The 27,418-nt window shown below is 46.2% G+C and overlaps 1 protein-coding gene across 1 annotated transcript in view; it reads right to left on the bottom strand.

Moving 5' to 3' along the window:
- Positions 1–253: 253 nt before the first annotated feature.
- SH3BP5L (SH3 binding domain protein 5 like) overlaps positions 254–27,418 on the bottom strand; it is a 34,103-nt gene continuing 6,938 nt past the window's right edge. Inside the window, exons 2-7 of the mRNA XM_040324993.1 lie at positions 21,047–21,269; positions 11,322–11,384; positions 11,111–11,239; positions 9,271–9,432; positions 5,096–5,269; positions 254–764 (exon numbers count right to left, since the gene is read on the bottom strand). Of these exons, the coding sequence (XP_040180927.1) occupies positions 351–764; positions 5,096–5,269; positions 9,271–9,432; positions 11,111–11,239; positions 11,322–11,384; positions 21,047–21,232 (1,128 nt within the window). The 5' untranslated portion in view covers positions 21,233–21,269 and the 3' untranslated portion in view covers positions 254–350. The remainder of the gene's footprint in view (positions 765–5,095; positions 5,270–9,270; positions 9,433–11,110; positions 11,240–11,321; positions 11,385–21,046; positions 21,270–27,418) is intronic.

Here is a 27,418-nt window from a genome sequence, read left to right as displayed (position 1 = left end):
GCCTTCCTAGATCACTAATGTCTTCCGTACCCTCATTGTAGGAATATCTGTAGAACCGTCGTCTTGCACCACTACTGGATCTAGAAGCATTCTGTTAGAAAATGTCAGAGCTTCAGCGTAAGTTTGTCAGTTTTTGTTTCCCTTTCTTCATTCCTGTAAGTGTTTAAATGCCCATAAAGCGTCACTGTAGTGCGGCTAGCGCCCTTTTGCTTGGTGCACCCCCCCCCCCCCCCCCACCCCACCCTCGTGTCTGATGTCAAGAGCGCCTGTTTGGCTCCACCCACGTGACGCGTGCTCTGTTAGGTTTAATGAAGTTCTTTAAATGTATTTCTGACTCGAGTCTTGATGTTTTAGAGGCTGACGCTCCTGTGATGACTGAACAACCCCCTCATTCCTCTCTCGCCGGCTCTCTCCCGGCCCTCGCCGTTCTCTTCGTCCTGGGACTCCATGTCTCTCCCATCTAGACTGGTGACGTCGGTCAGACCCCGCAAGTGCTCCACCGAGTCGCTTTTCTGCAAGTCAGAAGCGATGGTCTGCAGGCTAAGGAGTGAAACCGTGTCGGAGGGCGGGCCCATCTCGCCGTCTGTCAGTGGGTTGGAGGCTTCCGCCCCGAGGGGCGGGGCCCTGAGTGTTAGCAGGGGGCCTTTAGTGCGGCGGGCGTGGATCTCTTCGCTGATTCGCTCCAAATTGCGGAGTGCCGCCGAGTATCGCAGCTTGGCCTGCGACACCGAGACCTCCAGAGATGTGACCCGGGCCTTGTGTTCCTGTAAAAGACCAATGAAAGTTATGAAATTCGTTACATCGGTGTAGAAAATCTGCTGTAACCTGACAAACACTGAGGCCACCATTGCAGTGTCATGAGAGAGACACTACGGCTGCCATTGCTAACCTCTTCATCAGCAAATGCTAATTTCCTGGCTGTACATGCAGTGACCTGAGCAACAGCATTACCATAGTAACACTGAACTACCGTGTTTTCCCAAAAATAAGACCTACACCCAAAATAAGACCTAGCGTTATTTTCCACGACAGCTGCAATATAAACCCTACCCCTAAAATAAGCCCTAGTTTAAAATGCTTTTAAAATCTTATAATCCACTCTATTACAGTATTATACAATGTGAGAGTGTTCCTGTAATAAAAGCTGACCTCCTGCTGTTCTTCTCCTAGCTGTCAGCGGGGGATCTCGCGGGGGACCCGCAGTGCTCCGGCGGGTCACGAAAGCTTAACCACTTAAGGACCGGACCAATATGCTGCTACATGACCCAAGGGGTTTTTACAATTCGGCACTGCGTCGATTTAACAGACAACTGCGCGGTCGGGCGACGTGGCTCCCAAACAAAATTAGCGTCCTTTTTTCCCCACAAATAGAGCTTTCTTTTGGTGGTATTTGATCACCTCTGCGGTTTTTATTTTTTGCGCTAAAAACAAAAATAGAGCGACAATTTTGAAAAAAATGCAATATTTTTTACTTTTTGCTATAATAAATAACCCCCAAAAACATATATATATAAAAAAAAAAAAAAAAATCCTCAGTTTAGGCCGATAAGTATTCTTCTACCTATTTTTGGTAAAAAAAAAATCACAATAAGCGTTTATCGATTGGTTTGCGCAAAATTTATAGCGTTTACAAAATAGGGGATAGTTTTATTGCATTTTTATTAATTATTTTTTTTTTACTACTAATGGCGGCGATCAGCGATTTTTTTCGTGACTGCGACATTATGGCGGACACTTCGGACAATTTTGACACATTTTTGGGACCAGTGTCATTTTCACAGCAAAAAGTGCATTTAAATTGCATTCTTTATTGTGAAAATGACAGTTGCAGTTTGGGAGTTAAACACAGGGGGCGCTGTAGGATTTAGTGTTCACTTAGTGTGTGTTTACAACTGTAGGGGGGTGTGGCTGTAGGACTGACGTCATAGATCGAGTCTTCCTATAAAAGGGATCACTTGATCGATGCGCCGCCACAGTGAAGCACGTGTTTACATACGGCTCTCCCCGTTCTTCAGCTCCGGGGAGTGATCGCGAGGGGGCGGCTAGAAACGAATAGCCGCGCCGTCGTCCCGGATCGCTCCCCGAGGGAATCCGACCGCCATGGGGGGTCCCGACCGGCCCCCCGACCCGCGGAAAGGCAGGGACGTACAGGTACGCCAATGTGCCTGTACGTGCCATTCTGCCGACGTATATCTACATGCGGCGGTCGGGAAGCAGTTAAACGAAGGTATTTGGCACAATTATATTACAGAAACGCACACATTGTACATTATCTAATACTGTAATAGAGAGGATTGTAGGATTTTATAAGCATTTTAATTCAGTTCACACTGGGGCGATTCCTGACAGGCAGGGAGGGAAGGGGGGAGAGAAGACAGCACATTACATGATAAGACCTACCCCGAAAATAGGCCCTACTGTGTATTTTGTTGCCAAAATTAATATAAGACCCGGTCTTATTTTCGGGGAAACACGGTATTTTGGGGAGGTGATCAGGATTTTTTTTTTTTTTTTTACACATTATAATTGCTTATAAGTGAATTTCACAGTTAACCACTTAAGGACCCTTTCACGCCGATACACGTCGGCAGAATGGTACGGCTGGGCACATCCACGTACCTGTACGTGGCTCTTTAAGCCCAGCCGTGGGGTCGCCGGTGCGTGCACGCGACCCGGTCCAAAGCTCCGTGACCGCGGGACCCGATCGCCGCTGGAGTCCCGCGATCGGTCCCCGGAGCTGAAGAACGGGGAGAGCTGTGTGTAAACACAGCTTCCCCGTTCTTCACTGTGGCGCCGTCATTGATCGTGTGTTCCCTGAAGTAGGAAAGCACAATCAATGATGTCACACCTACAGCCACACCCCCCTACAGTAAGAAACACATATGAGGTCACACTTAACCCCTTCAGCGTCCCCTTGTGGTTAACTCCCAAACTGCAATTGTAATTTTCACAGTAATCAGTGCATTTTAATGCATTTTTTGCTGTGAAAGGGACAATGGTCCCAAAAATGTGTCAAAATTGTCCGAAGTGTCCGCCATAATGTCGCCGCCATTGCTAGTAAAAAAAAAAAAATATTAATAAAAATGCAATAAAACTGTCCCCTATTTTGTAAACGCTATAAATTTTGCGCAAACCAATCGATAAACACTTATTGCGATTTTTTTTACCAAAAATAGGTAGAAGAATACGTATCGGCCTGAACTGAGGAAAAAACATTTTTTTATATATGTTTTTGGGGGATATTTATTATAGCAAGTAAATAATGTTGGCATTCTTTTCAAAATTGTCGCTCTATTTTTGTTTATAGCGCAAAAAATAAAAACCGCAGAGGTGATCAAATACCACCAAAAGAAAGCTCTATTTGTGGGAAAAAAAGGACGCCAATTTTGTTTGGGAGCCACGTCGCACGACCGCGCAATTGTCAGTTAAAGCGACGCAGTGCCGAATCGCAAAACTGGCCAGGTCCTTTAGCTGCCTAAATCACATAGTACAGATGGGTGGAGATTGTCTCTGTCTGTACCATGTGATCACTGGGACCAATTACAGAGCTCATAACAATATTACACAATGAAAAGCATGAACCAAAGCCATACGTTGTGTACAATTGTCATGTGATCTGCTGTGATTGGCCACATCGATTACATTGTACCGGTAGCAGGCCAGCACAGTGATCGGCTGTGTCTGGAGTGTGGCGGGCAAGAGGTGTGATCCTAGGAGGACGTCATATGATGTCTTCCCAGGATAACAGGGCTCCCGCTCGGTCATCATATTTCAATAGGCTGGGTGGGAGGAGGTTACGTTTTGTAGTTTAACCACTTAAGCCCCGGACCTTTAGGCAGATAAATGCCTAGGTCAGGTTTTGCGATTCGGCACTGCGTCGCTTTAACAGACAATTGCGCGGTCGTGCGGCGTGGCTCCCAAAGAAAATTGGCGTCCTTTTTTTCCCACAAATAGAGCTTTCTTTTGGTGGTATTTGATCACCTCTGCGGTTTTTATTTTTTGCGCTATAAACAAAAACAGAGCGACAATTTTGACAAAAATGCATTTTGTTTTACTTTTTGCTATAATAAATATCCCCCAAAAACATATATAAAAAAGTTTTTTTCCTCAGTTTAGGCCGATACGTATTCTTCTACCTATTTTTGGTAAAAAAAAAAAAAAAAAAAATCGCAATAAGCGTTTATCGATTGGTTTGCGCAAAATTTATAGCGTTTACAAAATAGGGGATAGTTTTATTGCATTTTTATTTTTTACTACTAATGGCGGCGATCAGCGTTTTTTTCCGTGACTGCGACATTATGGAGGACACTTCGGACAATTTTGACACATTTTTGGGACCATTGTCATTTTCACAGCAAAAAATGCATTTAAATTGCATTGATTATTGTGAAAATGACAGTTGCAGTTTGGGAGTTAACCACAGGGGGCGCTGTAGGAGTTAGGGTTCACCTAGTGTGTGTTTACAACTGTAGGGGGGTGTGGCTGTAGGTGTGACGTCATCGATCGAGTCTCCCTAATAAAAGGGATCACTCGATCGATGTGCCGCCATAATGAAGCACGGGGAAGCCGTGTTTACATACGGCTCTCCCCGTTCTTCAGCTCCGGGGAGCGATCGCGAGGGGGCGGCTAGAAACGAATAGCCGCGCCGTCGTCCCGGATCACTCCCCGCGGGTTACCGACCGCTGCATGTGCCAGGGGGGGTCCCGATTGGACCCCCGACCCGCGGAAAGGCAGGGATGTACATGTACGCCCATTTTCCTGTACGTGCCATTCTGTAGACGTACATATACATGCGGCGGTCGTTAAGCGGTTAAAAGCTCTAAAATAAAAAACACAGCCAGGCAGCTAGCATTTTCAGAAGTAGGTGACCTGTCATAATAGCCCCATAGACAGGGTTAATATAAGTCGTCGTTTTTGGAGCCCTTTGAAAAGCTCCTTTTGGGGATTGGGAGTTCTGGTACATAGAAAGAACAAGGAGTGATGACCTACACAGCAGACAGTTATGACATCATGTTCCTATGAACAGGGGGCATTCATGTTTATTACACGGAGACCAGACTAGCTGATCACTGTCATACAGCAGAGTGTCGGTCACCTCTAACACTGCATTGAACTGCGCCTTCAGTTGGAAGTAGGGGCGACTCTTGATGATGACGCGTTTCAAGCTCTTCTGCAAGGTCTGCACTCTGGCTTCAGCCGCATGGCATTGCCGGGTCACCCGCTGGTGCTCAAACTCGCTGCGCAGTCGCTCCTCCTCTGCCTCGTTCACCTGTTACCGGGATCAAGGAACCAGAAATTAGTAGTTCAAATAAAATCACAACAACCTTTTCAATGCCAGAACTGTTCCATCTCAAAAAAATAAAAAATCAAAAAATCACCAGTGAGCAATAAGGGGTTGTAAAGGTAAAATATTGTTTTCCTAAATAATAGCTTCCTTTACCTTAGTGCAGTCCTCCTTCACTTACCTCATCCTTCCATTTTGCTTTTAAATGTCCTTATTTCTTCTGAGAAATCCTCACTTCCTGTTCTTCTGTCTGTAACTCCACACCGTGATGCAAGGCTTTCTCCCTGGTGTGGAGTGTCGTGCTCGCCCCCTCCCTTGGACTACTGGAGAGTCAGGACACCCACTAACACACAGCTCCTTTCTCTATCTGCAACGTAGAGAGCGTCCTGACTCTCCTGTAGACCAAGGGAGGGGGCGAGCACGACACTCCACACCAGGGAGAAAGCCTTGCATTACTGTGTGGAGTTACAGACAGAAGAACAGGAAGTGAGGATTTCTCAGAAGAAATAAGGACATTTAAAAGCAAAATGGAAGGATGAGGTAAGTGAAGGAGGACGGCACTAAGGTAAAGGAAGATATTTAGGGATTTTTTTTTTTTACCTTTACCTCTTTAACCACTTAACCCCCGGACCATATTGCTGCCCAAAGACCAGAGTACTTTTTGCGATTCGGGACTGCGTCGCTTTAACAGACAATTGCGCGGTCGTGCGACGTGGCTCCCAAACAAAATTGGCGTCCTTTTTTCCCCACAAAGAGCTTTCTTTTGGTGGTATTTGATCACCTCTGCGGTTTTTATTTTTTGCGCTATAAACAAAAATAGAGCGACAATTTTGAAAAAAATGAATATTTTTTACATTTTGCTATAATAAATATCCCCCAAAAATATATAAAAAAACATTTTTTTTCCTCAGTTTAGGCCGATACGTTTTCTTCTACATATTTTTCGTAAAAAAAAATCGCAATAAGCGTTTATTGATTGGTTTGCGCAAAATTTATAGCGTTTACAAAATAGGGGATAGTTTTATTGCATTTTTATTAATTATTTTTTTTTTACTACTATTGGCGGCGATCAGCGATTTTTTTCGTGACTGCGACATTATGGCGGACACTTCGGACAATTTTGACACATTTTTGGGACCATTGTCATTTTCACAGCAAAAAATGCATTTAAATTGCATTCTTTATTGTGAAAATGACAGTTGCAGTTTGGGAGTTAACCACAGGGGGTGCTGTAACATTTAGGGTTCACCTAGTGTGTGTTTACAACTGTAGGGGGGTGTGGCTGTAGGACTGCTAAGTTACAGCGGCGTAGCGTGAATAGGCCGGCGTAAGCGCGCCAAATTCAAATGAGGATGTGGGGGGCGTGTTTTATGTTGATTACCTGTGACCGGACGTGATTGACGTTTTTTTAAGAACGGCGCATGCGCCGTCCGTGTACATATCCCAGTGTGCATTGCGGCAAAGTACACCTCAAGGACGTATTGGTTTCTACGTGGACGTAAATTACTTCCAGCCCTATTCACGGAAGACTTACGCAAACGACGTAAAATTTTCAAATTTCGACGCGGGAACGACGGCCATACCTAACATTACTAGTCCAGCTATTTGATGGAATAACTTTACGCCTGAAAATGCCTTACGTAAACGGCGTATCTTTACTGCGACGGGCAGACGTACGTCCGTGAATCGGCGTATCTAGTGATTTACATATTCTACGCCGAACGCAATGGAAGCGCCACCTAGTGGCCAGCCTAAATATTGCACCCTAAGATAAGACGGCGCAAGCCGTCGTATCTTAGCTAGGTTTAAGTGCATCTCTGTTTGAGAATACACTTAAACTTAGGACGGCGCAGATTCCGAGTTAGGTCGGCGTATCTACTGATGTGAATCTAGCTATTAAAGCGGAGTTCCACCCAAAAATGGAACTTCCACTTTAAGTGCAGGTGACCCCCTGGCATGCCACATTTGGCATGTCATTTTTTTGGTGAAGGAGCAGGAACCGTTTTTTACAGGCACCCAGCTCCCACTGCCTCCCCTGGCTCCGGAAGGAAGTTCACCTCCCACCCCTTCCTCCAATCTTCTGGGACACGAAAAAAGGTCCCAGAAAATTGCCCTACCATTCACAGCGTGCAGCTTGCGCATGCGTGCCCGGCTGTGAAGCCCACAGTTAGAATGCCGGTGCCTCGGAGAGGAGCGGGGCTTCCTGCACCCGCATAGCTGGACCCTGGGACAGGTGTGTGTCCGATTGTTAAAAGTCACACTTTTTGTAGCTGCTGACTTTTAAATGGGTGGAACTCAACTTTAAGGCTTGACCTCATATGATTTTGGTAAATCTAAAAGGAAACATAGCCCCCCCCCCCCATTTTACTTACCTGAGCCCTGTAATTCCCACGCCAGAGGCGCACTCTCCCTCTTAGCACGGGGTCCCGGCTCTTGATTGGATTGGATCAGCTATCAACTCCAATGACGTGGGCGCCGGCAGGCAGGGCCGGGTCCGGCATTCGTGTCTATGGATGTAAACGATGGACTCGGGAGCATGCCAGAACGGTACCCCCCCCCCCCCCCCCCCCGGGGAGAGCGCTTCTCCTAGGGGGCCATCTGATGTGAGGAGGAGCCGAGAGAGCTGCCGAGGGACGCCAGAAGAGGAGGTTCGGGGCCACTCTGTGCAAAATGAGCTGCACAGGGGAGGTAAGTATAACATGTGTGTTATTTAAAAAAAAAAAAAACACACAAAAGGCTTACAATCACTTTAACCACTTTAGACCCGGACCATTATGCAGGTAAAGGACCTGGCCAGTTTTTGCGATTCGGCACTGCGTCGCTTTGACAATTGCAACGTGGCTCCCAAACAAAAAATTGGTGTCCTTTTTTCCCCACAAATAGAGCTTTCTTTTGGTGGTATTTGATCACCTCTGCGGCTTTTATTTTTTGCGCTATAAACAAAAATAGAGCCACAATTTTTTTAAAAAAATGCAATAATTTTTACTTTTTGCTATAATAAATATCCCCCAAAAACATATAAAAAAATATATTTTTTTCCTCAGTTTAGGCCGATACGTATTCTTCTACTTATTTTTGGTAAAAAAAAAACCGCAATAAGCGTTTATCAATTGGTTTGCGCAAAATTTATAACGTTTACAAAATAGGGGATAGTTTTATTGCATTTTTATTAATGTTTTTTTTTTTTTTACTACTAATGGCGGCGATCAGCGATTTGTAAAGTGACTGCGATATTATGGCGGACACTTCGGACAATTTTGACACATTTTTGGGACCATTGTCATTTTCACAGCAAAAAATGCTATAAAAATGCATTGTTTACTGTGAAAATTACAATTGCAGTTTGGGAGTTAACCACAGGGGGCGCTGTAGGAGTTAGGCTTCACCTAGTGTGTGTTTACAACTGTAGGGGGGTGTGGCTGTAGGCCTGACGTCATCGATCGAGTCTCCCTATAAAAGGGATGACACGATCGATGCAGCCGCCACAGTGAAGCACGGGGAAGCCGTGTTTACATACGGCTCTCCATGTTCTTCAGCTCCGGGGAGCGATCGCGACGGAGCGGCTATAAACGAATAGCCGCGCCGTCGTCCCGGATCGCTCCCTGAGGGAATCCACCCGCCGCACGCAGCGGAGGGGGTCCTGATCGGACCCCCCACCCGCTAGAAGGCAAGGACGTATATATACGCCCATCTGCCTGTCCGTGCCATTTTGCGGACGTAAATAGTCGAGTGGCGGGCGTTAAGGGGTTAAGGATACAGCGATACGTTCCCTTGACAGACCCCCACCTGCCGATAATACCTTTGCCTGTGTTCCCCTGCCTTGCTATTCCTCTCTGAGCCAAAAGTCTAATTCCTGGAAGCTCCGACTCCCGGCCTACACAGCAGCTGCTAAATTGGTGCAATATTAAAATGGCACCACGAGAAATAACCGCTACCCCAGCCGGATCCCTTCCCCCGAGGGCTTGTACTTGCCGCCCTTCTCTTACTTTGCAGGTAGCGTGGTTCAGCATTTCTTGCCACGTTGGGTCCAGTCTGTTCTTGTCAGCAGTGACACCCTGTTCAGCCACAAACACCATTTCCCGGGCAGCAGCGTGCATGCTGACCGCCCTCTCGTACCGCAGGGCAGCGCTGTGAGTGTCCTGCTGAGCCTGATAGGAAGAAAATAAATCTAAATTAAATCTTCATACATAAATGCCCGGTCATATTTCAAATGTAAAACTACACCACACACCAAAAGTATTGGGAAGCCTGCCTTTACATAAACATGAAATTTAATGCCATCCCAGTCTTAAAGGGTCACTAAAGGAAAAAATGTTTTTTGTTGAAATGACTGTTTACAGGGTATAGAGCAGGGGTGTCCAAACTTTTTTCAAGGAGGGCCAGATTTGGTGAAGTGAACATGCGTGAGGGCCGACCATTTTGCCCGACATTCTTTAAACCAGGGCTCAACAAATCCCGGTCGCCAGGTCGACTAGAAATAGTGGCGCCATCTGGTGGTGACCGTTGGTATTACAAGTTAAGCTTTACAAGTTAAACAGCAATTCTAATGTTATTTTTCACTATTTTCACTGCCATCTTCTTCCCTCTAATTAGAACCCCCAAACATTATATATATTTTTTATCCTAACACCCTAGAGAATAAAATGGCGATCGTTGCAATACTTTGTCACGCCGTATTTGCGCAGCGGTTTTTTAATTAAAAAATAAGACAACAGTAAAGTTATCCCCAGTTTTTTTTTATATTATGAAAGATAACGTTATGCCGAGTAAATTCATACCCAACATGTCGCACTTCAAAATTGCGTCCGCTCGTGGAATGCCGACAAACTTTTACCCTTTAAATCTCCATAGGCGACGTTTAAAAAAATCCTACAGGTTGCATGTTTTGAGTTACAGAGGAGGTCTAGGGCTAGAATTATTGCTCTCGCTCTACCAATCGCGGCGATACCTCACATGTGTGGTTTGAACACCGCTTTCATATGCGGGCGCTGCTCACGTATGTGTTCGCTTCTGCGCGTGAGCTCGTCGGGACGGGGCGCGTTTTCTGGCTCCTAACTTTTTTAGCTGGCTCCTAGATTCCAAGCAAATTTGTCAAACCCTGCTTTAAACAATTAAAATTCGGTCTAAGTGTATTCGTCCGAGCACTAATACACGGCCCAACAAGAATTTTCTTGCCTTTGTGGCTGTGTGAGTAAAGAGATTATCTCAGGCGTGTTATTTGGATAGATATAGTATAAGTATAAATATTATATATATACATATATATATATATATATATATATATATATATATATATATATAAATAATATGTTTTGTGGTCCTATTACAGAGACCGCCAAGTAAACAGTGACAGGTGTGTATGTGACAGGAGTGTAAGTGACAGGAGTGTAAGTGACAGGAGTGTATGTGACAGGAGTGTATGTGACAGGAGTGTATGTGACAGGAGTGTATGTGACAGGAGTGTATGTGACAGGAGTGTATGTGACAGGAGTGTATGTGACAGGAGTGTATGTGACAGGAGTGTATGTGACAGGAGTGTATGTGACAGGAGTGTATGTGACAGGAGTGTATGTGACAGGAGTGTATGTGACAGGAGTGTATGTGACAGGTGTGTATGGGACAGGTGTGTATGTGGATGGTATGTGGATGGTATGTGGATGGTGTGTATGAGGATGCTGCGCATGTGGACGCTGTGTATGTTATCCGCCACATCATTCGTTATGATCAGTCTGTTACGCGATTGCGATTTTCAGCTCTCATCCCTAATAATAAGGATCATAAAATATTAATCTATAGAGCTGACAAAGATTAGCAGACGAATCTCACCTCCTTGGCCAGTCTTCTGGCTTCATAGTAGGGTCTGGCTTTCTCAATGCAGGCTCCCAGCTGAGTGGCCAGAGAATTCAGGCGTCTGGCGGACTCGGTGAGAATTCGGCGGTAGGCGGTGCGGGCATCCTGCAGGGGGCGGTATAATACATGTGAATGGCTATGACTGGAGCACCGGGACAGAATTACAGAGAAGGGACACAACACTCACATCCAACTGCAGCTCCAGCTGGTTGATCTCCTCGCTGGCCTGGTTCAAACGCTCCAATTCTTCCTGGAGAGACGACAACGACAAATGTCACATAGAAATACGGGGGAATTTATTACAAGGATTTGTCACATATAACGTCGCATATGAACACTGCAACAAAACTGACTGGCTCCTTGTGCTGCTTCTCCCTCTCCAAGTATAAGCTGTGCTGTACAGGAAATTCAAGAGGCTCAAAACAAGTCAATTACCGGTCCTTACACTTCTTCCATTTAAAAGGTAGTTCACCCTTTTTAGAAAACAATAAAGAGTGAACACCCTACATCGAGGGATCTCCAAACTTTATAAACAAAAAGGGCCAGTTTACGGTCCTTCAGACTTTAGGGGGGCCGGACTGTGGCCATCGAGAGTAGAAAATGTCACACCATCAATTGGAAAACACATTGCCCCATCATTGGTGTCATTGGAAAGAACTGTGCCCCATTGTTGTTGTCAGTGAATGAAATAGCGTCCCAAGGGCCCGATACAAAACAAGAAAAGGGCCACAGTTTGGAGACCACTGCCCTACCTCCCTCCCCAGAACCCCACAGCACTCACCTCTATAGGAAATACATTTCATGATCCACACAGCCCGGGCTCTGAAAACGGTGCTGCTCTTCCTCTTCGTTCCCTAGGGACACAGGGATGAATCAGATCATTTCTATTGGCCAGAACGGTCACATGTGGATGCTGACCAATTAGAACCACTCTGATCCATCCCAGCGTCCCTAGGGAAAGAAAAGCTACAGAGAGGCAAGTGTAGCGAGGACAGGGTGTGAGGGAGTTTGTGGGGGTCCGGGGGGGGGGAGGGTATAGGAATTTAGCTCACCTTTTAATATTTTTCTAAAAAGGTGAAGTTACACTTTAACCACTTAAGACCCGGACCATTATGCAGGTAAAGGACCCTTGCCCCTTTTCGCGATTCAGCACTGCGTCACTTTAACTGACAATTGCGCGGTCGTGCGACGTGGCTCCCAAACAAAATTGGCGTCCTTTTTTTCCCCACAAATAGAGCTTTCATTTGGTGGTATTTGATCACCTCTGCGGTTTTTATTTTTTGCGTTTAGAAACAAAAATAGAGCGACAATTTTGAAAAAAAGCACAATATTTTTTACTTTCTGCTATAATAAATATCCCCAAAAAATCTATAAAATTTTTTTTTTTTTTTTTACCTCAGTTTAGGCCGATACGTATTCTTCTACATATTGGGCCAGATTTTACAGTAGAGATACGACGGCGTATCTCCTGATACGCCGTCGTATCTCTGAGATACGCTTGTCGTATCTATGCGGCTGATTCATAGAATCAGTTCCGCATAGATAGCCCTAAGATCCGACAGGTGTAAGTGACTTACACCGTCGGATCTTAGGATGCAATTCTAGGCCGGCCGCTAGGTGGCGATTCCATTGCGATCGGCGTAGAATATGCAAATGACTAGTTACGGCGATTCACGAACGTACGCTTTACCCGTCGCTCTAACTTTACGTCATTTCCGTCGAGATACGCGTCGTAAAACTAGGGATGCCCTCTAGGTGGACTAACCAATGTTAAGTATGGCCGTCGTTACCGCGTTGAAATTTGAAAATTCACGTCGTTTGCGCAAGTCGTCCGTGAATGGCGCTGGACGCCATTTACGTTAACGTCGAAACCAATGACGTCCTTGCGACGTCATTTAGCGCAATGCACGTCGGGTAATTTTCCCGACGGAGCATGCGCAGTACGTTCGGCGCGGGAACGCGCCTAATTTAAATGGTGCCCGCCCCATTTGAATTAGGCGGGCTTGCGCCGAGGGGATTTACGTTACACCGCCGCAAGTTTACAGGTAAGAGCTTTGTGAATCAGGCACTTACGCTGTGAACTTGCGGCGGTGTAACGTAAATGGGATACGTTACGCCGCCGCAGCGTAACGTAATTGTCTCTGAATCTGGGCCATTGTTGGTAAAAAAAAAAAAATTGCAATAAGCGTTTATCGATTGGTTTGCGCAAAATTTATAGCATTTACAAAATAGGGGATAGTTTTATTGCATTTTTATTAATATGTTTTTTTTACTACTAATGGCGGCGATCAGCGATTTTTTTTCACGACTGGGACATTATGGCGGACACATCGGACAATTTTGTAAAATTTTTGGGACCATTGTCATTTTTACAGCAAAAAGTGCTATAAAAATGCATTGTTTACTGTGAAAATGACAATTGCAGTTTAGGAGTTAACCACAGGGGGCGCTGTAGGGGTTAAGTATGACCTCATACGTGTTTCTAACTGTCGCGGGGCGGAACTGGACGTGCGACATCATTGATCGTCTTTCCCTATATCAGGGAACAGACAATCACTGACACTGTCACTGTGAAGAACGGGGAAGGTGTGTTTACACTCACCTCTCCCCGTTCTTCAGCTCCGGGGACTGAACGCGGGACACCGGCGGCGATCGGGTCCACGGGCGCGGTCACGGAGCTTCGGACTGGGTCGCGAGCACGCCGCCCCCAGCCCTTTTGCGACCCCATGGCTGGGCTTAAAGAGACACGTACAGGTACGTGATTGTGCCCAGCCGTGCCATTCTACCGATGTATATCGCGTGAAGGTGTCCTTAAGTGGTTTAATGGCAGCAGCAGGGGTTTTATCAGAAATGCCGACTGTCACCCAATCACTTCCACACCCCTCAGGAACATTCGCCCCATCCACCCCCCTTATTTACCCAAGCGCTGCACTCCCATCCACCCCCCTTATTTCCCCAGGCCCTGCACTCCCATCCACCCCCCCATATTTCCCCAGGCCCTGCGCTCCCATCCACCCTCCTTATTTCCCAGGCCCTGCGTTTCCATCCACCCCCCTTATTTCTCCAGGCCCTGTGCTCCCATCACCGTCATAAGTCCGAATGGCCGCCGTCGTATCTATACGCCTGATTCATAGAATCAGTTACGCATAGATTTGGCCAAGATATGAGCGGCACAAGTCTCCTACGCCGTCGTATCTTGGGGTGCATATTTACGCTGGCCGCTAGGTGGCGCTTCCGTTGATTTCCGCGTCGAATATGTAAATGAGCAAGATACGCCGATTCACGAACGTACGTACGCCCGTTACAATTAGTTACGCCGTTTACGTAAGACATACGCCGGCGTAAAGATAAAGCTGGTCTCTAGGTAGCGCAGCCCATGCAAGGTATGGACGTCGGAACAAGCGTATCTTTTTACTTAGTTTACGTAAGTCGTACGCGAATAGGGCTGTGCGTAAGTTACGTTCACGTCGTAGGCAGTGTTCGACGTATCTTAGGCTTTCTATCCGACGCATGCGCACTGGGATACGTCCACGGACGGCGCATGCGCCGTTCGTTCGAAGCGTCATTTACGTGGGGTCATGCTTAATTTACATAAAACACGCCCACCTCTTCCACATTTGAATTACGCGCGCTTACGCCGGCCGATTTACGATACGCCGCCGTAACTTAGGACGCAAGTGCTTTGTGAATACAGCACTTGCCTCTCTAAGTAGCGGCGGCGTATCGTAAATAAGATACGCTACGCCCGCACAACGTAATGCCGCCCTACGTGAATCTAGGCCTCAGTGTATACACAGACTGGGGACTGTGTGGTCAGATGCTGTTAGCACATTAATATATATTTAGGACGATGTGAATGCGGAAAGAAAACTCAATGCAGATCGTGTCCCTTGTGGGAATTCAGGACCCAGATCTGCAAGACGAGAACGCCAATCACAGCCACTGAGAATGTGAAGAATGACAATGACTGCAGTGACAGCGCAGGGGAACGATGACATGCCCTGTAGCTATAGGACAGAGAGATCCTCATAAGTCTCCTTCAATGGGCATGATGTCATAGCAAGGTTAAAGACACAGGCCGGATTCACGTAGAATCGCGTATCTTTGTGCGGGCGTAACTTATCATATTTACATTACACCTCCGCAACTTTGACAGGCAAGTGGCGTATTCTCAAACCAAAGTTGCGGCAACGTAGCGTAAATAGGCCGGCATAAGCCCGCCTAATTCAAGTGTGGTAGATGTGGGCATGTGTTATTTAAATTTAATGTGACCCCACGTAAAGGACGCTTTTTACGAACGGCGCATGCGCCGTCCGTGAAAGTAACCCAGTGCACATGCACCAAATTAACCCGCAAGAAGCCAATGCTTTCGACGTGAACGTAAATGACGCCCAGCCCTATTCGCGTACGACTTACGCAAACGACGTAACATTTTCAAAATTCGGCGCGGGAACGACGTCCATACTTAACATTGGTATGCCGCATGTACGCCTCATATAGCAGGGGTAACTTTACGCCGGGAAAAGCCTAACGTAAACGGCGTATCTGTACTGCGTCGGCCAGGCGTACGTTTGTGAATTGGCGTATCTAGCTGATTTACATATTTCTAGGCGTAAATCAGCGTATACGGCCCTAGCGGCCAGCGTAAATATGCAGTTAAGATCCAACGGCGTAAGAGACTTACGCCGGTCGGATCTAATACAAATCTATGCGTAACTGATTCTAAGAATCAGGCGCATAGATACAACGGCTCGGACTCAGAGTTAGTTTTATTTAGGGCCCATGTGCATCATCCAGTCACAGAGATCCGTAATTGGGAATACTATCCTGCCAGAGGGACTCATAGATCTAATCCCTTGATTACCTTCTCAGGTCCCATAACAGAAGCTCCATACCACTGTATAGAACTGGGGTGAAGGGAAGAACCTTAGGAGTCTGTGCATTGTTCCTGCGATGCTCTGCAGAGTTCAGTGCAAAAAATGTAATCCTCACATACCGGTAGGAGTACGGCAGCAGTGCGGCTCACCTGTGCTGGATCACGTATCTAGTATGTGATCCAGCACTTCCAGGCAGGGGGCACTGGCAGCCGGTGTGCTGTCTGCGCTGTAATTAGACACAGCACAAGCCAATCAGCGGGTGCCAGTCAATGATTGACTGCTTGCAGTCCACCGACGAGGCCGCCGATGGACACCGCGCAAGACACCAAAACTGTAAGTACAAAAATAACTTTTTTTCCACAGGATTGGGGGTCACTTTGGGGGTGCGCGGTATACGCAGGAGCACGTTATACCGCAATAAATACGGTATTTTTTTTTACTAAAAATATGTAGCCGAATACAAATTGGCCTAAATTCGATTTTTTTATTGAAAAGGTTTTTTTAGCAGAAAGTAAAAAATATATTTTTTTAAAAAAATTGGCTTTTTTGTTTATAGCGGAAAAAAAAATAACCGCAGAGGTGATCAAATGCCACGAAAAAAAAGCTCTATTTGTGGGGGGGAAAAAATTGTGTACACCGTTGCATGACTGCCTAGTACGTGATCCTGCATTTCCAGGTCTGGGGTGCTGGTGACCCGCTCCCGTTGTGATTATACACAGCGACAGCTGATCTGCGGATACCATGGGCTCGATATCCATGGTACCGGATGGACTCTCCATGGTACAGGTTCAACTGGATGGACTTGTGTCTTTTTTTCAACCTCACCAACTATGCAACTACCGTGTTTCCCCGAAAATAAGCCCGGGTCTTATATTCATTTGGGAAACAAAAGACACAGTAGGGCTTATTTTTGGGGTAGGTCTTACCATGTAATGTGCTGTCTTCTCTTTCCCTCTCCCTCCCTGCCTGTTAGGAATCCCCAGTGTGAACTTAGTTAAAATGCTTGTAAAATCCACAATTGTATAATCCACTCTATTACTGTAGTATATAATGTACAATGTGTGTTTCTGTAATATAATTGTGCCAAATACCTTCGTTATAGCACCACTCTGCACTTTTGTGACCTGCCGGAGCTCTCTTGCCTGCATTTATGTTACAGAAACACACACATTGTACATTGTGTACTACTGTAATAGAGTGGGTTATAGGATTTTAAACTAGGGCTTATTTTCGGGGTAGGGCTTATTTTGCAGTCCTCCTTGAAAATTACGCTAGGTCTTATTTTAGGGGTAGGTTTTATTTTCAGGGAAACAGGGTATGATGTCCGTCGGCACCCGCCAGAATGGCTCTCTGCCTATGTAAGCAAGGCAGATCGCAGTTCTGTCAGTAGGGAAGGCATTGATCCTGTGTTCCTGCAAAGCAGAAACAAGGATCTATTCCTTCCCCTAGTAAAAGCACTTCCCCCACACTACACAAACACTGGTTAACTGCTTCAGCCACGGAAGATTTTAACCCTTCCTGACCAGAGCACTTTTTACAATACTTTTTACAAGAAAACAGCATAGTGTCGGTCTCATAGGTTGGCTCCATGCAATGTTAGAATTTTTTTTTAGGGTGAACCCCCGCTTTAACCACTTAAGGACCGGACCAATATGCTGCTAAATGACCCAAAGGGTTTTTACAATTCGGCACTGCGTCGCTTTAACAGACAATTGTGCGGTCGTACGACGTGGCTTCCAAACAAAATTGGCGTCCTTTTTTCCCCACAAATAGAGCTTTCTTTTGGTGGTATTTGATCACCTCTGCGGTTTTATATTTTTTGCGCTATAAACAAAAATAGAGCGACAATTTTGAAAAATTCAATAAATAAATAAATGCAATATTTTTTACTTTTTGCTGTAATAAATATCCCCCAAAAACATATATAAATATTTTTTTTCCTCAGTTTAGGCCGATATGTATTCTTCTACCTATTTGTGGTAAAAAAAAAAAAAATCGCAATAAGCGTTTATCGATTGGTTTGCGCAAAATTTATAGCGTTTACAAAATAGGGGATAGTATTATTATTATTTTTTTTACTACTAATGGCGGCGATCAGCGATTTTTTTCGTGACTGCGACATTATGGCGGACACTTTGGACAATTTTGACACATTTTTGGGACCATTGTCATTTTCACAGCAAAAAAATGCATTTAAATTGCATGGTTTATTGTGAAAATTACAGTTGCAGTTTGGAAGTTAACCACAGGGGGCGCTGTAGGAGTTAGGGTTCACCTAGTGTGTGTTTACAACTGTAGGGGGGTGTGGCTGTAGGACTGACGTCATCGATCGACTCTTCCTATAAAGGGGATCACTCGATCGATGCAGCCGCCACAGTGAAGCACGGGGAAGCCATGTTTACATACGGCTCTCCCCGTTCTTCAGCTCCGGGGACCGATCGCGGGACTCCAGCGGCGATCGGGTCCCGCGGTCACGGAGCTTTATACCGGGTCGCGTGCACGCACCGGCGACCCCACGGCTGGGCTTAAAAGGCCACGTACAGGTACGTGGATGTGCCCAGTTGTACCATTCTGCCGACGTTTATCGGTGTGAAGGGGTCCTTAAGTGGTTAACTGTGAAATTCAGTTATAAGCAATTATAATGTGTAAAAAAAAAAATAATCCTGTTCACCTCCCCAAAATACCGTGTTTCCCCGAAAATAAGACCGGGTCTTATATTAATTTTGGCAACAAAATACACAGTAGGGCCTATTTTCGGGGTAGGTCGATCGCGAGGGGGCGGCTAGAAACGAAGCCGCGCCCTCGTCCCGGATCGCTCCTGAAGCCATGGGAACCGCCGCATGTACGGGGGGGGGGGGGGCCTGATCGGACCCCCGACCCACGTCTAGGCAGGCACTGTCCGTGCCATTCTGCCGACGTAAATGTACATGCGGCGGTCCGGAAGTGGTTAAGGGGGGCCGGACTGTGGCCATTGGGAGTAAAAAATATCTTGACGTCAGTGGGAATAAACAATGCTTCTTTGTTGGTGTCAGTGAGAAGAATTATCAGTGAGGGGAATTATGCCCCATTGTTGTTATGGTCGGATGAAACTAGTTCCCCAAGGGCCAGATAAAATCAAGAAAAGGGCCGCATCTGGCCCCCGGGCCACAGTTTGGAGACCACTGGGCTACGGGGACGAGCAATGTGCGCACGCACCCCTAGTGGCCACAGGGCGAAGGGACGCAACATAACGTTGTTTTGCCCAGCCGGGCCATGTTGCCACAGTAAAACTGCGGTGGCTTGTCGCCAAGTGGTTAAGCATACAGTTAACCCTTTGATCGCCCCCTGATGTTAACCCCTTCCCAGCCAGTGTCATTAGTACAGCGACATTGTATAGTATTAGCGCACTGATCACTTTTTTAGTGTCCCACAAAGTTTCAGTTGGTGTCCGTTTCAGATTCGTCCACCACAATAATCACAGTCCCGCTAAAAGTCGCTGATTTCCGCCATTACTAGTGATGTGTCACCCTGACACACCGCAACTCTGAATGTGGTAAAGAGCCTCTGACGCAGGTGCTTTACCACATGATCAGCTGTGACCAATCACAGCGTGAAACCAGGGTGCTGGTAATTGGCTTTCCTCGGTTCGCGCTGACATGTAGAGCCGAACGGCAGCTCTCCTGTCAGAGGGGGGTCTGCGCTGATAATCAGCTCATTTATTAATAGTGCAGCCCTCATTGGATGTACCCACCACAGATGCCAGTCAGTGCCCATAAAAATGGCAGTGCCCAAAGTGCCAATTAGTCCCCAAAGTGCCAATCAGTACCCATTAGTAATGACTGTCAGTGCCCCAAACAGATGCCAATCAATGGCCATCAGTAACGCCTATCTGTGCCCTAAACAGATGCCAATCAGTGGCCATCAGTAACGCCTGTCTGTGCCCTAAACAGATGCCAATCAGTGGCCATCAGTAACGCCTGTCCGTGCCCTAAACAGATGCCAATCAGTGCCCATCAGTAACGACTGTCGGTGCCCTAAACAGATGCCAATCAGTAACGACTGTCAGTGCCCTAAACAGATGCCAATCAGTGCCCATCAGTAACGCCTGTCCGTGCCCTAAACAGATGCCAATCAGTGCCCATCAGTAACGCCTGTCCGTGCCCTAAACAGATGCCAATCAGTGCCCATCCGTAACGACTGTCGGTGCCCTAAACAGATGCCAATCAGTAACGACTGTCAGTGCCCTAAACAGATGCCAATCAGTGCCCATCAGTAAAGACTGTCAGTGCCCTAAACAGATGCCAATCAGTGCCCATCAGTAACGCCTGTCCGTGCCCTAAACAGATGCCAATCAGTGCCCATCAGTAACGCCTGTCCGTGCCCTAAACAGATGCCAATCAGTGCCCATCAGTAAAGACTGTCAGTGCCCTAAACAGATGCCAATCAGTAACGCCTGTCTGTGCCCTAAACAGATGCCAATCAGTGGCAATCAGTAACGCCTGTCTGTGCCCTAAACAGATGCCAATCAGTGGCCATCAGTAACGCCTGTCTGTGCCCGAAACAGATGCCAATCAGTGCCAATCAGTAACGACTGTCCGTGCCCTAAACAGATGCCAATCAGTGGCAATCAGTAACGCCTGTCTGTGCCCTAAACAGATGCCAATCAGTGGCCATCAGTAACGCCTGTCAGTGCCATCTTTTAGTGCCCATCAATTCTACTTATTAGTGCTGCCTCATCAGTGCCCCTCAATAAAAGGAGAAAACAAAATTTCAGAACAGAAACAAAAGAAAAACATTTTTTATTTATTTAATTTTTACTTGTTTATTTTTTTGGGTTGTTTAGCCAAAAATATAAACCCCAGAGGTGATCAAATACAACCAAAAGAAAGTTCTGATTGTGGGAAGAAAATGATAAAAATTTAGTGTGGGTACAATGTTGCATGACGGTGCAATTGTCATTCAAAGTGTGACAGAGCTGAAAGCTGAAAATTGTCCTGGGAAGAAAGGGGGGTAAAGTGTCCGGCATTGAAGAGGTTAAAGAACACAACTAAAATACCTGTATTCGGGGATCCAGCTCTTCCTCTAACTCGCCATCATCCTTCTTTCCATTGCTGAGGTCTTCAGCCGGCTTCTTCACCTCATTGCCCCCGTCTCCCTCCAGCTCTCGGGGGCCAGTTGGGTGGTCCTCGGCTCCTGGAGTCGGAAGCCTCTCCTCACACGGGGGCCCCTCCCTGACCTCCATGATGGGACGGATCAGAAGTGCATGGTTTCCTCAAGCACTGCGGAACACAGAAAACAATACATAGGAAGACGGATACAGAAATGTCCTACTGGGGAGATGCAAACAGAATATCGGCACCCCACATGTTTTGGAACTACATTTCCCAGGATGCTCATGTACTCAGCAATGTAGTGGAGCATCATGGGAAATGTAGTCCCAAAACATCTTGGGGCAGATCCGCAAAGATCTGCACCGGCGCAGCGTATCTGAGATACGCTGCGCCGCTGTAACTTACTTGGCTTTGGTTTGAATCCTCAACGAATTCGCACCGTAAGTTACGGCGGCGTAGTGTATCTATCGCGGCGTTAGGGCGTGGAATTCAAATGCGGCAGGTAGGGGGCGTGTTTCATTTAAATAAAGGGCGTCCCCGCGCCGAACGAACTGCGCATGCGCCGTCCCTAAAATTTCCCGCCGTGCATTGTGCTAAATTACGTCGCAAGGACATCATTGGTTTTGACGTGAACGTAAATTGCATCCAGCCCGATTCACGGACGACTTACGCAAACGACGTAATTTTTTTTTAAATTAGACGCGGGAACGACGGCCATACTTAAAGGGGTGGTTCCACCTAAAAAAAAATTCTAACAATACATTCGTAAGACTGGTTACACTGCGGTTAGGCTGGGTTTTTTTTTTGGTACATACCTCGATCTCGCCGTTTCATCCCTCCGCTTCCGGGTATGATTCTTGCTGGACCTAATTGATTGGCGTTCCTCCGACCGGCGTATACTGCGCGTCACGTCTTTCCGTCAGAAGCCGAACGTCATTGCGCAGGCGCCGTATAGAGTCGGCTCTATACGGCACCTGCGCATCGACGTTCGGCTTCTTTCGGAAAGTCGTGACGTCAAGTATGCGTCGGTCGGAGGAACGTCAATCAACTAGGAACGCCCAGCCCCACAAGAATCATACCCGGAAGCCGAGGGATGAAACGGCGAGATCGAGGTATGTACAAAAAAAAAGAAAACAGCCTACCCGCAGTGTAACCAGTCTTCCGAATGTATTGTTAGAATTTTTTTTAGGGGGAACCACCCCTTTAACATTGAGTACTCCACCATATAGCAGCTTTAACTATACGCCGGAAAAAGCCGAACGGAAACGACGTAAAAGAATGCGACGGCCGCTCGTACGTTCGTGGATCGTCAGAAATAGCTAATTTGCATACTCGACGTGGAATACGACGGAAACGCCACCTAGCGGCCGACGGAAAATTGCATCTTAGATCCGACGGCGTACGCCTGTCGGATATAACACAGATGCCGTCGTATCTTGTTTGGTGGATGCCAAAACAAAGATACGACGCGCAAAATTTGAAATTACGCAGCGTATCAATAGATACGCGGCGTAATTTCTTTGAGGATCTGCCCACTTGTGTGCCAATGTTCTCCATCACTGTACTAAATGTGTGTCCAGCTTTAGAACATGGCTAGCAATCAGAATGAAAACAATAGACTCGCACATACAGAGTGGGGTTGACTTACTAAAGAGTGCAAAATCTAGTAAAGCTGTGCATGGTAGCCAATCGGCTTCAACTGGTTCAATTGACCACTTGCCCACCAGTCACGTACCTGGTACGACATTGGTCTTCAAGTGGTTCATCTCTCCATAAAGAGTACCTACTGCCGTCACAAGGATGTTTATATTGCTTGCGACAGCAATAAAAATGATTAAGAAAAAAAATCTAAAACGTAACCGTGTAAAAAAATATACGCGTATTTATCGGCATATAACACGCACCTTAACCACTTAAGGACCGCCTCCTGCACATATACGTGAGCAGAATGGCACGGCTGGGCACAGGCACGTACCTGTACGTCACCTTTAAGAGCCCAGCCGTGGGTTGCGCGCGCGACCCGGTCCAAAGCTCCGCGCCCGCGGGACCCGATCGCCGTCAGTGTCCCGCGATCGGTCACAGGAGCTAAAGAACGGGGAGAGGTGAGTGTAAACAAACCTTCCTTGTTATTCTCTGTGGCTTGTCACTGATCATCTGTTCCCTGCTATAGGGAACGACGATCAGTGACGTCACAAGTCCAGCCACGCCCCCCTACAGTAAGAATCACTCCCTTAGGGCACACTTAACCCCTTAGCGCCCCCCTAGTGGTTAACCCCTTCACTGCCATTTTCAGTTATCAGTGCATTTTTATAGCACTTTTCGCTGTGAAAATAACAATGGTCCCAAAAATGTGTCAAAAGTGTCCGATGTGTCCGCTATAATGTCGCAGTCACGAAAAAAATTTAATAAACGCCGATTGCCGCCATTACTAGTAAAAATTATTAATAAAAATGCCATAAAAATATCCCCCATTTTGTAAACGCTATAACTTTTGCGCAAACGAATCAATAAACGCTTATTGCGATTTTTTTACCAAAAATATGTAGAAGAATACGTATCGACCTAAACTGAGGAAAAAAACGTTTTGTTTTTTTTTTTATATATTTTTTGGGGATATTTATTATAGCAAAAAGTAAAAAATATAGATTTTTTTTTTTCAAAATTGTCGCTCTATTTTTGTTTATAGCGCAAAAAAAACGCAGAGGTGATCAAATACCACCAGAAGAAAGCTCTATTTGTGGGGAAAAAAAGGACGCCAATTTTGTTTGGGAGCCACGGCGTACGACCGCGCAATTGTCAGTTAAAGCGACGCAGTGCCGAATCGCAAAAAGGGGCAAGGTCCTTAACCTGCATAATGGTCCGGGTCTGAAGTGGTTAATAAGAGGGGAGTTTCAGGAAAAAAAAATTACATTTGTAATAAAGAACCTTGAAGCAAAATAAGGGTCAGTGCCCATCAGTGCAGCTTGATCAATGCCCATCTCAGGGAGGGGGGCGGGATGATATACATAACTTCTGGTGATAGGCAGAACATTGGTCCAATGCCGGCCCAGGAGACGGCACTTCCTATTACAGAGGCCGCTGACTCTCTGTATGTAATCTGACGGCGCTCGTCCCGCCCCCCTCCCCAGACTCTCCGAGGCAGTATCGGCATATAACACGCACACACTATTTGCAACGTGACAAAGCGAGTGTTATACGCCAATTAATACATTAATAATGTAAAGTGCTCACGTCCCCCCCCCCCCCTCACACAGACGAACGCACATGTCAGTCCCACACACACGCACGCAAACAGTGATCATCCCACATGCGAGGTATCACCGCGAACGTCAGATCATGGGCAGTAATTCTAATGCTGCATATTAGTGCCACTGTCACATGACAGAAAAAGTATCGGGAATCGGAGAGTACTTGTCTTAAAAAAGTGGCATCGTTGCAACCGTAGCACAAACCGCTTATTTTTTTTTTTACTAAAAACCTGTTTTAGAATACATATTGGCCCAAATTTATGAAGAAATTTAAGTTTTTTTACATTTTTTTAAATTGGATATGTTTTATCGCGGAAAATAAAAAAAAACATTTTGGGCGTTTTTTTTTTCTCTCCAGAATTGTTGGTCTTTTTTTGTTTCTAGCGCAAATTCCATGTTTGCCAGCGGCCCGCGATCGTGAGACAGAGAGGCAGAACGGGGGGGATGCCTATGTAAACAAGACATTTCCCTGTTCTGCCTCGTGACAGGACACTGATCTACTGCTCCCGGTCATCGGGAGCAGTGATCACTGTCATGTCAGTGGTAGCCCATCCCCCACACAGTTAGAATCACTCCCTAGGACACACTTAAAGCGGAGCTCCACCCTAAAGTGGAACTCCCGCTGATCAGAACCCTCCCCCCTCCGGTGTCACATTTGACACCTTTCAGGGGGGAGGGGGGTGCAGATACCTGTCTAAAGACAGGTATTTGCACCCACTTCCGGCGGACTGCGGGCAATACGTCACCTCCTGTCGTTCCCCCCCCCCCGTTGTGTTCTGGGAACACTCGGCTCCCAGTACACAGTGGGAGCCAATCGGCAGGCGCAGCGCGACTCGCGCATGCGCTGTAGGGAACCGGGCAGTGAAGCCAGAGCGCTTCACTTCCTGGTTCCCTCACCGAGGATGGCGAGGAGGACGATCGCTCATCCTCTGCTGCGGACGGCGCTGGACTCCAGGACAGGTAAATATCCTAATATTAAAAGTCAGCAGCTGCAGTATTTGTAACTGCTGGCTTTTAATATTTTTCTTTTCAGCGGAGCTCCGCTTTAACCCCTTGATCGCCCCTAGTGTTTAACCCCTTCCCTGCCAGTGTCATTTACACAGTAATCAGTGCATTTTTATAGCACTGATCGCTCTATAAATGACAATGGTCCCAAAATAGTGTCAAAAGTGTCCACCATAATGTCGCAGTACCGATAAAAAAATTAATAAAAAAAATAACGCTGATCGTCACCATTACTAGTAAAAAAAAAAATAAAAAAAAAAATAATATTAATAAAAATGCCATAAATCTATCCCCTATGTTGTAGACGCTATAACTTTTGCGCAAATCGATCAATATACGCTTAGGCCCCATACACACGAGAGGATTTGCGCGGATTTTGATGCGATGGAGTGTACTCACCATCGCATTGAAATCCGCGCCGAAATCCTCTGGCGATGACGTGTCGCGATGACGCGGCGACGTGCGCGACGCAGTCATATAAGGAATTCCACGCATGCGTCGAATCATTACGACGGATTGATCCGGTGAGTCTGTACAGACCAGCGGATCAATCCGTTGGGATGGATTCCAGCGGATAGATTTGAAGACATGTCTTCAAATATTTATCTGCTGGAAATCCATCGCATGGGAGAAAAATCCGCGTGTACACACCATAGAATCTATCCGCTGAAACCCATTCGCTGGGATTTTTCAGCGGATGGATTCTATCGTGTGTATGGGGACTTATTGCGATTTTTTTTACCAAAAATATGTAGACGAATACTTATCGGCCTGAACTGAGGAAAAATTTTTTTTTTTTTAAATGTATTTTTGGGGATATTTATTAACCACTTAACACCCCTATTGTCATATGACGTCCTGTCATTTGAAGCCGCTAGGGGGCGCGCGCGGGCCGCCAGCGGCGCGCGTGCGCACCCGTCACGTTACTGGGAACACAATGTGTGTGCCCGGCGGTCGCCCGCGATTGCCCAGTAACTGAGCAGGACCGTGGATCTCTGTGTGTGTGTAAACACAGAGCTCCACGTCCTGTCAGGGAGAGGAGACCGATGCTGTGTCTCTTGTACATAGGGACACCGATCGGTCACCTCCCCCAGTCACCCCCCTCCCCCCACAGTTAGAACACTGACTAGGCTACACATTTAACCCCCTCCCTGCCAGTCACATTTATACAGTAATCAGTGCATATTTATAGCATTGTTCACTGTATAAATGTGAATGGTCCCAAAAATGTGTCAAAAGTGTCCGCTATAATGTCGCAGTCCTGAAAAAAAAAATAAAAAAAAAAAATAAATAAATCGCAAATCGCCGCCATTCCTAGTAAAAAAAAAAAAAAATATCATAGTTATGTCCCCTATTTTGTAGGCAATGTAACTTTTGCGCAAACCAGTCACTATACGGTTATTGCAATTTTTTTTTACCAAAAATAGGTAGAAGAATACGTATCGGCCTAAACTGAGATAAAAAAATTTTTTTATTTTTTTTAAATGGGATATTTATTATAGCAAAAAGTAAAAAATATTGCATTTTTTTTTCAAAATTGTCACTCTTTTTGTTTATAGCCCAAAAAATAAAAACCGCAGAGGTGATCAAATACCACCAAAAGAAAGCTCTATTTGTGGGGAAAAAAAAGGACGTCAATTTTGTTTGGGAGCCACGTCGCGCGACCGCGCAATTGTCAGTTAAAGCGACGCAGTGCCGGAAGATAACATTTCGTCCGGGCAGGAAGGGGGTATATGTGCCCAGTAGGCAAGTGGTTAAAAGTAAAAAAATATTGCTTTTTGTTTGAAATTGTCGCTCTTTTTATGTTTTTTTTTGCGCAAAAAATAAAAACCGCAGAGAGGTGATCAAATACCACCAAAAGAAAGCTCTATTTGTGAAAAAAAAAAAAAACAGAAGGGCGTCAATTTTGTTTTGCTACAAAGTCAGTTAAAGCGACGCAGTGCCGAACAAAATGCTCTGGTAGTGGAAGGGGGGTAAATTCTTCCGGGGCTGAAGTGGTTGAAGTAACGCAGTGCCGTATCGCAAAAAACGGCCTGGGTCAGGAAGAGGGGTAAATCTCCAGGA

The sequence above is a fragment of the Rana temporaria genome, chromosome 9, assembly GCF_905171775.1.
Source record: "Rana temporaria chromosome 9, aRanTem1.1, whole genome shotgun sequence".
Taxonomy (NCBI): domain Eukaryota; kingdom Metazoa; phylum Chordata; class Amphibia; order Anura; family Ranidae; genus Rana; species Rana temporaria.
The sequence above is the reverse complement of the archived record's forward strand: the minus strand, read 5'-3'. Positions and strand labels throughout refer to the sequence as shown.